General features: G+C 40.5%; 1 protein-coding gene across 2 annotated transcripts in view; it reads right to left on the bottom strand.

Moving 5' to 3' along the window:
- The window catches only part of PRKG1 (protein kinase cGMP-dependent 1), an 895,613-nt gene that overhangs the window by 173,605 nt on the left and 709,120 nt on the right, over positions 1-12,888 (bottom strand). For both annotated transcript variants that reach the window (XM_034775036.1, XM_034775034.1), the window contains exon 7: positions 10,623-10,717. In XM_034775036.1, the coding sequence (XP_034630927.1) occupies positions 10,623-10,717 (95 nt within the window). The remainder of the gene's footprint in view (positions 1-10,622; positions 10,718-12,888) is intronic.

Here is a 12,888-nt window from a genome sequence, read left to right on the forward strand (position 1 = left end):
GATGGGTTGGGAGTTCTGGGGGGGGGCTGTCAGGGGGTGGGGAGTGGTTGGATGGGGCGTGGGAGTCCCAGGGGTCTGTCTGGGGGTGGGGGTGTGGATAAGGGTGGGGGCAGTCAGGGGACAAGAGGCAGGGAGGCTTAGATAGGGAGTGGAGTCCTGGGGGGCAGTTAGGGGCAGGGGTCCCAGGAGGGGGCAGTCAGGGGACAAGGAATGGGGGGAGGGTTGGGGGTTCTGGGGGGGGTGGGAAGTGGGAGGGGCAGGGGCGGGGCTAGGGCGGGGCTCCTCCCGTCCTCTTTTTTGCTTGCTGAAATATGGTAACCCTAACTAAATCACAAAAATTATTTGCAGAAAAATATATATTTGAATGGATTTATAAACACCAACATAATTGAAAAAGATAAAGCTGTAATGGAAACACAGAAGTGAAAACCGGATACATTCATTTCAAAGAAAGATTAGATGGACAAATGAACAAACTATGTTTCTTCATGAGTAACATTTTGTTTTAGTAAACCTTTTTTTTTTTTTTTTTTTTAACAGCAGCAATATATACCTCAGTCACATAGAACTCGTGGGGTAACAGCATAAAATATACTCCATTCAAAGGAAAAAGAACAAGGAGTACTTGTGGCACTTAGAAACTAACAAATTTATTTGGGCATAAGCTTTCGTGGGCTAAAACCCATGTCATCAGATGCATGCAGTGGAAAATACAGTAGGAAGATATATATATACAGAGAACATGCAATCCACTGAACATTATTGATGGAAACATCAGAACAAGCTGCAATTTTCATCTTACTATCTCAAAGATATAGTTGAAAACATTGCACCTGTTTTTAAAAGTTAAATCCACATAATCTATTTATTTATTTTGTTGCTCTAAGGTATATGTTGATCAGACCAATAACAATCAGTAATTTAATAAGTCTTTTAATAAGCAAAGAATAGGAGCTGTAGTTTTATGGCTGCATTTTATTCCCAGTTTATACTCGCAGCTGCAGCCCTATGTCTCAAATAAAAATTCTTTTCTATTTTGGTGAGTAGTGGTTACGATTCCTGTTTTTGGTTTAGAGTACCAGCATTATTTTCCTATTCCTAGAAACATTTGCTTATTGTTGTGAATTTGAGAGTAAATGCAACTACTTTAGAGTGGGGATAACAGTTAATACTGAAATAGCAACTGTAGTGAAAAATGTCATAATCTTTTTTTTTTAATAAGAAATAGCATCACAAATAAATAAAACACACAATCACACTAATGACTACCATAACATACATATTCTGTGTTTCTAGTATGAAGAAACACAAAGGACACTCTTTAATACAATGCTCAGATTATTGGATAGCAAAAATTAAAGATTTGTATGTATGGCCTGATTTTGAGAAATCTTGAGTACCCAAAACTCCTCATGAATCAATGGGATATGCAGGTGGCTCAGCACCTCTGAGTATCAGGTTTCTAATTCTTTATTTAACGGTGTTCCAATGTATTCTAGAACGTCTTCAGAAAGGTTCAGAAAGTGAAGAAGTGCATCTGAAGAAGTGAGGTTTTTTACCCACGAAAGCTTATGCACATATAAATCCATTAGTCGTTAAGGTGCCACCGGACTCCTTGTTGTTTTTGTGGATACAGACTAACATGGCTACCCCCTGATACTTCAGGAAGTGAGTTTTCCCCATCAGTGATAACCTGTATTTGCTAGAAAGCAGTAGTTTGAGATAATGTGTCTGCTCTTAAACCTCAGTAGGATTTTGCCATTGACTTTAGGATTTGGCCTGTTACTTTTCACACAAATACACAAAGAACATACTTAAAAAAATTTAGATCCAAAAAGGTATGGTTTCAACATAGGGTGACCAGACAGCAAGTGTGAAAAATCGGGACGGGGGTGAAGGATAATAGGCACCCATAGAAGAAAAAAAAACAAATATCGGGACTGTTCCTATAAAATAGGGACATCTGGTCACCCTATTTCAACATGAGCACATGAATTACTATAAGAACCTGCTTTGAGAGGCCTAAATGCAAGCCCTACATAACACAGACTTCACCAGTTTGCTGGGGCAGCCTCACTTTCACCTGTAAAGGTTTAAATAGATATAGCATCCAGCCTTCCAAGGGTAAACTGTTGCTTCAGTTCCATTGTCAGAAATGGGAATTGGTGGCCATTTTGGAGAAGGGCAAAGCTTTGTGAGATTAAAGGCATAAATCAGCAATTAATGAGAATTAAAAACTTTGACTTTCACTAGGGCCTCTCCCGCTAGGTCCTGACATCCAGGCTAAATCTCGCCAATTCTTTCTGCATAAAATCTCTGAGATATTGCCTTTCTTATCCATCTATACTGCTAAAACTCTCATTTAAGCACTCATTAGCCTGTGTCTCAATTACTGCAACATCCTGCTCTCTGGCCTTGACAAATGCAATTTCCCCCCACTCATATCCACTTAAAATGCTGCTGCAAAGATCATTTTCCTAAACTGCTACTTTGACAATATCACACCCATGGACGTCAGGTATAATAGGCCAACAAAGGCTGAGCCTTCCCTGGTGTAACTGCCACCGACCCGCTGCCGGACACCAGGGCTGTGGTGGCCCTGCCCCTGCTCCTTCCCCGAGGCCGCCACCTTCTGCTGCTACTGCTGTCTGCCTGCTTGCTGCTGCTTGCCCGGTCCCTCCTCCTCGGGGGCGGAGGAGTGAGGAGGGAAGACAGTGAGCCAACAGTGGGTGGAAGGGTCTGGTGGGGGAGTGAGGTGGCTCCTTGTGCTGGGGCTGGCCAGGAGCAGCCCAGCCCACCGTGGCTGTGCCTGGCCCAGTGCTCGGGGTAGCGGGCGGCTTGGCCTGGCACTTGGTGTGGCTGGGGGCTTGGCCTGGCCAGCAGCTCGGTGAGGGGGGCGGTGTGGCTGGGGCCGGCCCGGCAGCTCGGCCTGATGTGGCGGGGGGGGCGGGGGAGGCTGGCGGCTCAGCCCGGCACGGATGGGGGAGGAACATAAGAACGGCCGTACTGAGTCAGACCAAGGTCCAGCTAGCCCAGTATCCTGTCTACCGACAGTGGACAATGCCAGGTGCCCCAGAGGGAGTGAACCTAACAGGTAATGATCAAGTGATCTCTCTCCTGCCATCCATCTCCACCCTCTGACAAACAGAGGCTAGGGACACCATTCCTTACCCATCCTGGCTAATAGCCATTAGTGGACTTAATCTCCATGAATTTATCCAGTTCTCTTTTAAACTCTGTTATAGTCCTAGCCTTCACAACCTCCTCAGGCAAGGAGTTCCACAAGTTGACTCTGCGCTGTGTGAAGAAGAACTTCCTTTTATTTGTTTTAAACTTGCTGCCCATTAATTTCATTTGGTGGCCCCTAGTTCTTGAATTATGGGAATAAGTAAATAACTTTTCCTTATCTACTTTCTCCACATCACTCATGATTTTATATACCTCTATCATATCCCTCCTTAGTCTCCTCTTTTCCAAGCTGAAAAGTGCTAGCCTCTTTAATATCTCCTCATATGGGACCTGTTCCAAACCCGTAATCATTTTAGTTGTCCTTCTCTGAACCTTTTCTAGTGCCAGTCTATCTTTTTTGAGATGAGGAGACGACATCTGTACGCAGTATTCAAGATGTGGGCGTACCATTGATTTATATAAGGGCAATAATATATTCTCCGTCTTATTCTCTATCCCCTTTTTAATGATTCCTAACATCCTGTTTGCTTTTTTGACCGCCTCTGCACACTGCGTGTACGTCTTCAGAGAACTATCCATGATGACTCCAAGATCTTTTTCCTGATTCATTGTAGCTAAATTAGCCCCCATCATATTGTATGTATAGTTGGGTTTTTTTTTCTCCAATGTGCATTACTTTACATTTATCCACATTAAATTTCATTTTCTATTTTGTTGCCCAATCACTTAGTTTTGTGAGATCTTTTTGAAGTTCTTCACAGTCTGCTTTGGTCCTAACTATCTTGACCACTTTAGTATCATCTGCAAACTTTGCCACCTCACTTTTTAACCCTTTCTCCAGATCGTTTATGAATAAGTTGAATAGGATTGGTCCTAGGGCAGACCCTTGGGGAACTCCACTAGTTACCCCTCTCCATTCTGAGAATTTACCATTTATTCCTACCCTTTGTTCCCTGTCTTTTAACCAGTTCTCAGTCCATGAAAGGACCTTCCCTTTTATCCCATGACAACTTAGTTTATGTAAGAGCCTTTGGTGAGGGACCTTGTCAAAGGCTTTCTGGAAATCTAAGTACACTATGCCCAATGGATCCCCCTTGTCCACATGTTTGTTGACCCCTTCAAAGAACTCTAATAGATTAGTAAGACACAATTTCCCTTTAAGAAACAATGTTGACTTTTACCCAACAATTTATGTTCTTCTAGGTGTCTGACAATTTTATTCTTTACTATTGTTTCAACTAATTTGCCCGGTACTGACGTTAGACTTACCGGTCTGTAATTGCTGGGATCACCTCTAGAGCCCTTTCTAAATATTGGTGTTACATTAGTTATCTTCCAGTCATTGGGTACAGAAGCCGATTTAAAGGACAGGTTACAAACCCTAGTTAATAGTTCCGCAACTTCACATTTGAGTTCTTTCAGAACTCTTGGGTGAATGTCATCTGGTCCCGGTGACCTGTTAATTTTAAGTTTATCAATTAATTCCCAAATCTCCTCTAGTGACACTTCAATCTGTGACAGTTCCTCAGATTTGTCACCTACAAAAGCCAGCTCAGGTTTGGGAATCTCCCTAACATCCTCAACTGTGAAGACTGAAGCAAAGATTTGTTTAATTTCTCCGCAATGACTTTATTGTCTTTAAGCGCTTCTTTTGTATCTCGATCATCCAGGGGCCCCACTGGTTGTTTAGCAGACTTCCTGCTTCTGATGTACTTAAAAAACATTTTGTCATTACCTTTTGAGTTTTTGGTTAGCCGTTCTTCAAACTCCTCTTTGGCTTTTCTTATTACGTTTTTACACTTAATTTGGCAGTGTTTATGCTCCTTTCTATTTGCCTCACTAGGATTTGACTTCCACTTTTTAAAAGATGCCTTTTTATCTCTCACTGCTTCCTTTACATGGTTGTTAAGCCACGGTGGCTCTTTTTTAGTTCTTTTACAGTATTTCTTAATTTGGGGTATACATTTAAGTTGGGCCTCTATTATGGTGTCTTTAAAAAGCGTCCATGCAGCTTGCAGAGATTTCACTTTAGTCACTGTACCTTTTAATTTCTGTTTAACTAACCCCCTCATTTTTGCATAGTTCCCCTTTTTTAAATTAAATGCAACAGTTTTGGGCTGTTGAGATGTTCTTCCCACCACAGGGATGTTAAATGTTGTTATATTATGGTCACTATTTCCAAGTGGTCCTGTTATAGTTACCTCTTGGACCAGTTCCTGCGCTCCACTCAGGACTAAATCGAGAATTGCTTCTCCCCTTGTGGGTTCCCGTACCAGCTGCTCCAAGAAGCAGTCATTTAAAGTATCAAGAAATTTTGTCTCTGCATTTTGTCCTGAGATGACATGGTCCCAGTCAATATGGGGATAATTGAAATCCCCCACTATTATTGAGCCTCTCTAATTTCCCTTAGCATTTCATCATCACTATCATTATCCTGGTCAGGTGGTCGATAATAGATCCCTAATGTTATATTCTTATTAGAGCATGAAATTACTATCCATAGAGATTCTATGGAACATGTGGATTCACTTAAGATTTTTACTTCATTTGATTCTACATTTTCTTTCACATATAGTGCCACTCTGCCCCCTGCATGACCTGTTCTGTCCTTCCGATATATTTTGTATCCCGGAATGATTGTGGCATGGCTGGGGTAGGTAGGCTGGGGCTCTTCTAGTCGTGGGGTGGGCCTCAGGGCTCCTTCTGTTATGGGGGGGTTTGGGGCTCCAGCGTGCGGGGGACAGGGCCTCAGACGAAAGGGGCATGGCCAGTGGGCTTGGCTCCCCAAAGCAGGGGTTCACCCACCGTCTGTGATCACACCCCTGTTTGAATCCCTCCACTGGCTCACTCTTCTCTATCACATCAAACTTTAGATGCTTGTTTCACTTTCAAGGCCTTTCAAAGTCAATCCCCACCCTATCTATCATCTCTAATTCACTATCAAAGTTTTTATGTCCACCTCCATTTAACCCATGATGCCAGTCTCCACTGCCTACTTGTTAAATTTTCAAACAAACAACGTTGTGCTTTCTCCCATGCTGCCCAACACAGTTGGGAGGCATTCCCCATAAACATCTGCCAAGTTACCTCATCAACTATCTTGAAATCCCTCCTTAACACTCTCCTTTACTGTGATGTCTACAAAAAAACTTAACAATGTTTAGTCTGGTTGGTGTGCAGAGACCACTGCCTATCACGTTGAGCAATATTGTTAGTGTTTACTTGTACACCTCCATCTGTTGTCTCTGGTCTTATAGTTGTTAGCTCCTTGAGGCAGATGCTGTCTTTTGGTTCTGCCTTTTTTTCCTGTCTTTGTACAACACCTAGCAGAATAGGATCCTGGTCCATGACTAGGACTCCTTGGCATTACAGTAATACAAATAAATAGATAAATAATAGAAACATTCAAATATTGTGAGATTTACATTAAAAATAATGCAAGTTGGCAATACAGAAACTCATTGACTGCCAACCCCTTTAAAAAAAATACATAGAAAATTAAAGGATGAAGCTATATATTTTAAGGGGTATTATTTGGCAAGCTCCAAAGAAGAGCAGCATAAAAAATATGCTAATGATGTCAAAGGTGGTTAAAAATCCCTAATTTAGGAGTCTCAGTTAATCTACAGAAATGACAGAGCAGCAAAAAGAAAGTGTACAACTGGATATTTTGATTCACAGGTGTTAATTGTAATAGGCTGTTACGCTGTACTAACATAGCTTATGGAATAATGATACTTGTTCAATCTGCTGAGCATTACAAAAATGTACTGCCAAGGTTCTGTACCAATTATCAATGGTTATTAATGACTTGGCAGGCTGTTACATTGGCACGTGGCTTATGAGAGTCTGGAAGTGACTGTTGGGAACCTTAGTCAATAAGAGCTGAGAGCTTCTGTGAGATAACATTTTGAAGCTTTCAGGAGGAAGGGAAAGAGGGGGAACAAGGAAGATGGGTTTAATGAATACCATAATTTAGAAACATTGACACTGGATTTCTGAAAGGGGTACACTAGTGCAGAGGTTCTCAACCAGAGGGTTGGGTCCCAAAATTGGGTCACCAGACTGTTTCAAGGGTCACATGGCAGCTCTTGTGGCTCCTGTCCCAAAGGTCTGGCTGGGCTTGACTCCCTGCAACCTCTGGGGTCCCAGCGCCACTCAGGTCTGGAGTCTGGATAGGCCAAATTTGAGTGAGTGGCACTGCAACCTCATGAGTCAGGTCACAACTCCACTTATACAAATTTGGTCCAGTGATGGAGGCAGGGGTCAACCTGAGCGGCGCTGCAACCCTGGAGTTTGCAATGCCTGGAGTGGAGAGCCAAGCCCAGCCAGCCTCACAGCACAAAAGCATGGGTGGCTCAGGCAGGTGATGCCAGAAGTGGGGGCTTGGTAACCTCCACCGTCTGATGCACCTCAGCAGGCTACCCAGGCTGTCTGGGTTGAGGGGCACAACTAAAAAATTGGGCATACATGACCCATGTGCCCCTCCCCCCATGTCACCTCTGGTCGGGGGTGGGGCAAAATATGCTTCCTTGCCCCAGGAGTTAAAATGCCTACTCATAGTTCTGCCCCAGGGCCTCCACCCGAAGACTATTTACTGAGTAGTGACAGGCCATAAACATTTACAAATGGGTCCTGAGCCCCAAAAGGTTGAAAACCACTGTACTAGTGTATCTACACTACAGATTAGAATCCCTTGTATCTCACACTTTTGGAAAATGCTAGAATTCAGCTGCTGATGTTATTTCCCATTGGTATGGTACAGAAAGAGCACAACAGAATGTATAAGCTACTATAGAGCTGTTTAAGTGCAATAGATGTTGGCCACGAAATTGCATTACATTATTTTCATGCTCCCTGCTGGACTATGTAGATGAGTCCTGCCACCTGCCTGTTGCTAGAAATAATCAATATTAAAAAAATGTCAAAAATTAATTTACCTATGAAATACAGCAAAAATTAATTTACAGTGACTATTTCTAGTCCTACAGTATATATTGTCAACTCAGACTTAATTAGACAAGAAACTGAAAGGCAAATGTGTTGGGAAGTTTAACTAATTACTGTAAAAAATATGGCTATGGTAATTTTGTGACTTGTTTTGTTTCTGTTATTGTGAATGGGATAGTGTGAAATAAAGTGTATCATGTATTGGCTAGAAAAATAGGATAATGCATGTCATCACAGGACTTGTATGTCAGCATAAGTATTTCCAGTGTGTCATACAAAATACTTGTTATCCAAATTCCTTCTCTGCAGCAGTATGCGTAATGAAGACTGCAACTATTCAGTATTGCTGACACAGTAAAATGTTCCCTATTGCTATTAGTTGTAACTGGATAAAATGCGAATGAAATTACACATGAACCTTAGTTTTTATTTTTGACACATTATCAGTTTGGGGTAAATTTTCACAGCATTGGATGGAGTTATTGTTGAACAATTCCAATTGAAATCAATGGGTGGTCACATGACTAAAAATTCCAAATAAAGCTTTGAAAAATTATCTTTAACTGCTAACGGTGCAAAGAAAATATGAAAAGAAAATATGTATTGCTTGTCTATATCTATCTTTATTAAACTCATATTCACAAATACATTTCATAGAAATGTCAGTGATGTCTAAACATTTATCATATATATAAATATTTGTCAGTTATTTATCTAGCTGCAGATATACTTCCAAACTATCAAATTTAAGTCTAGCTACAGCATTATTGAATTTACTAGTAAACTGGGCCTGCAGTATCTCAGATATTTACACTTTCCTTCAAAAAGCATCTGGGTATTATCCTACCTCTATAAACTGAAAATACAATACCAATTATAGCAAGATTTCAAGTTAATTTCAGAAGATCAAAGCCATTTTATATTGAATATTTTAAAATATAAAAATTGTTTAAATACCTATTGTGAATTAATTCATTTTAGTCTAAGGCAGCTAACAAACACAACTGTATTTGAATATATGTTTTTAAATGCATTATTGAAAAATAAGAACCTAAACTCTGGGGTAGTCATATTTTTAGAAGTTGTTTGAGGAGGTGCATAACGAGCCTCCTATTTCTCAGACCTGTTTGTTTCCAGACTTATTTGGCTCAATGTTGCCAACTCTCAAAATTTTATTGCAAGACTTATGATATTTGGTGTTTTTCTTGAAATCCAAGCTCGTGGAGTCATGTGATTTTCTGAGAATTTCAGTTTTTAGTAAAAAAAATGAATTCTAGCTCTCATGGCTACAGAGAAAAGCTTGGATATATTGCTCAAGTATACCATAAAGGTTAGAAACTCAGAAGGCAAATTAAAATAACCTCAAATTTATTATTTAAAAAAGCTCATAGTTTTTAAGCTGATCTTGTGATTTTGGTGGGCCTGCCTCTGACTCATGAGTTTTGTACACTTGAGATGGGTAATAATGTTGGCCAGTTCTCTCTAGATGTCAGAAGTGCCACAAAATTTGGCTCTTTTGAGGAAGACTGGTTTGTGAATGACTGAATGTGGAAATTACAGTATGAGAAAGGTTTCCATAGAGTTTATAGAATATCAGGGTTGGAAGGGACCTCAGGAGGTCATCTAGTCCAACACCCTGCTCAAAGCAGAACCAATCCTCAACTAAATTGCCAAATGCCCCCTTCAGGGATTGAACTCACAACCCTGGATTTAGCAGGCCAATGCTCAAACCACTGAGCTATTCCTCCCCCATTTTAAGAATAGGAGATATAGCTGTATGGTACCCACTAGCATTAATAGGAGTCATGCAACTAAATCCCTGCATGTTATACTGTACATCTAAACCTAAAAAAAGTCTCTGCATTGCCTTTCCTATGTACCTTTAGAACACCATTGAAGAAACGGAGTATTACACTTTTATACTCTTATTTAATTTTAACATAGAATCATAGGACTGGAAGGGACCTCAAGAGGTCATCTAGTCCAGTCCCCTGCACTCATGGCTGGCCTAAGTATTATATGGTAGACGTATAACATGTATGGTGGACTGTTGTTTACATCTTTAAGTTTCCTCCAAGCATAGTTATAACCCCCAAACAAAACACTTCATTAAAAACAGTCTAGGTTGCTCAAGTGCGCACACCACCACTTTATAAGAAACCACCTGTTATGTGCTCATCCAACACATGAAATATATCACAACGTGGGACATTTTAAAAATAAGAAAAGCTTATGAGACCCAAATTGAGGTCTATATTCAGACATTTAAGTACAAAACTGGGATTTTATTACCAATTTAAGGCCAAATTCCAATGCAACCAACGTTCACTACAGACTGGCTACCAGTGCCTCCAGGATAATGACTGAGCAAGATTGCTTAGATTTCAGCTCTATCTTCTAGCTGCAAGACCCCAATAATCTATTCCAGAATCCCTATCTGCAGTGAATCACAGTTAAACAGCTATATAATTTGTAGTACTTACCCCTGAAGTGCTTTTTCTCCAAACCAATCTCCTTTCCCTAAAGTGCGGAGAAAGATTGGCTCTTCGCTAGGTGAATCTTCACGAGTAACATTTACCTGTGGAAAAGAAAAAAAACCCAATGTTTTATTAATAAAGTCTACCAATTTGGGAATGTATGAGTCATCTTATGGAATTTTTAATTAATGCCCTGATTGGTTCCTATCTGGTTAACTTGATAATTCCTGTATCCTGAACTTCCTTAGAGTCCTGCCAATCACCATTTTAGCTCTGTGTAATCAAGCATACTACTATGGCCAGTTCCCCATACAAGCCTCTCAGGCCATTCATGGAAATGTATAATTACTTTTTATTGGGGTATGTATCATTCTTGAAAATACTAATATGAATCATGTCCTCTCATTTATTTCAGCATTTGAGGCCCCAATCCTGCAACTGACTGTGTGAGTGCAGGGGTCTGTTTGTATGGAGTCAACTGTAGAACTGGAGGTCAAATCTCCTTACAAGATGGACTTACTATGCAGGCTTCTTTTTACAGAGTTTAGGTTATTTTGTTCTGCAACATTCATTAGCCAGGAAAAAAGTCTACAAGCTGAAATGAAGAGAGAATATTACAGAATGAAGACCCTCCTTCTTTCAATCACTGAATGCAATGAAAGGAGATGGTTATGGACCCCAAATGCTAGCTGGAGCAGAAATAAAGAACTTCCATGTATGTTTGATTAAAAAAATGAAAATAAAAAGCAATATAATAAAATTAAAAACTGCAAATGTGGCTTAACAGCCTTTAACCACCTTTGCCTATTGAATGAATGAAAAAAGGCAGTCTGCAGCTGTGCCTTGACATTTTTTTCTTTTTGCTCTGTAAAAAAGAAGGAGGTTTTGCAGAAAAGTTGATTTCCAGCCCATTCTGAAATATGATGCATGGTGTGAGCCTGCTGTAGGCACAGATTTAAAAAAAATATGGTCAATACACAATGGTTGGAAGTATTCACATCCATTGGAGATGGAGTTCCAGCACTAGAGGACCTAATTCTTTTAATTTTTTCTTCTAACATCTTCTAATTGCTCTTCTGAAGACCATTCTACTTTGCATTAAGGTAGTAAGAAACCCTGTTTCCTTGTAGCTTGTTGTCTCTCCATGACAAATTGGTAAACTCCTAGCAACCACTGCAAGGCGAATTCTTCCTGGATATGCCACTAGTATTAAGGATGATACAGAACACTCCATTAGTCCACCAAAAATTCAGAAGCCCCTTGAAAAGGTGATAGGTAGATCTAGGATGTATATGACCCTCATATGAGAGGCAATTCTTTTCTTTGAACCTAGACTTAACTAGGTTCAACTCTAAAATGGGCAGATTGAGAGGATGTTGGCCTAAGTGCAACATCCAGTGCAATAAATTTAGCGGGCAGAGGAAAATGGCAACATTTCACCCTTAGATCAAATTTGCAAATCCCACTTGCATTGTGTGAAAATCTCAGGTTTTACATATGCAAATTCACAAAGCATTTGGGGATTTCAAACAGTTTAATTTAGTTCTGACTTGTGGGATATGGAAAGCTTCTAGTTTAATTTTGTTGTGAAAACCTAAAAAAAAATTTCCTCTACCTTCTACTGTCTCTTGTTATGGACGCTCAACATAGTGGTTTTGAGTCATTAATGAGCAGCCTACAATAAACTTTTGCAGTGAGTCATCAAAGATCAGATGAGGATAGGGAAAGTGTAACAGACTGGATAAAACTGTTTGTAGCGGATGGAAAAAAAACTGAGTAAGTAAAAAAGGTCTCAATACGTTTTAATCTGTTTCTCTGTGATCCTCTGTGTGGCCTAGAAAAGAAATGCCAAGGGATTACAGGGCTGCCACACAGTTTAAAGTGATGATACACATTAATCACCAGATAACATGGCACCAATAATGCATCTGTTAAATTTGTGACATTGATTTTTACAGGAAAAATGGCATGCTACAGCACAGCATGGCACACAATCTCACTCTACTGACTGAGCACTGAACAGTGCCAGACTATCAGCATGTGGTGAGCAGAAAAGTGCAAACTACTGATAGTAAACAATTTATTCACCTTGCAGGATCCTAGCGGCGGGGCTCCAGCCTGAGCCTGGACATCTACACTGAAATTAAACAGCCCCTTAGCCCAAGCCCTGCAAACCAGAGTCAGCTAACAGGTTTCTAATTGCAGTGTAGATATACCCTGGGAGACCAAAGGAGTAATTTGTGAGAGGAGCTAGGCTGGCAGGAGTAAGGAA

The sequence above is a fragment of the Trachemys scripta genome, chromosome 7 (assembly GCF_013100865.1).
Source record: "Trachemys scripta elegans isolate TJP31775 chromosome 7, CAS_Tse_1.0, whole genome shotgun sequence".
In the NCBI taxonomy this organism is placed as follows: Eukaryota; Metazoa; Chordata; order Testudines; family Emydidae; genus Trachemys; species Trachemys scripta.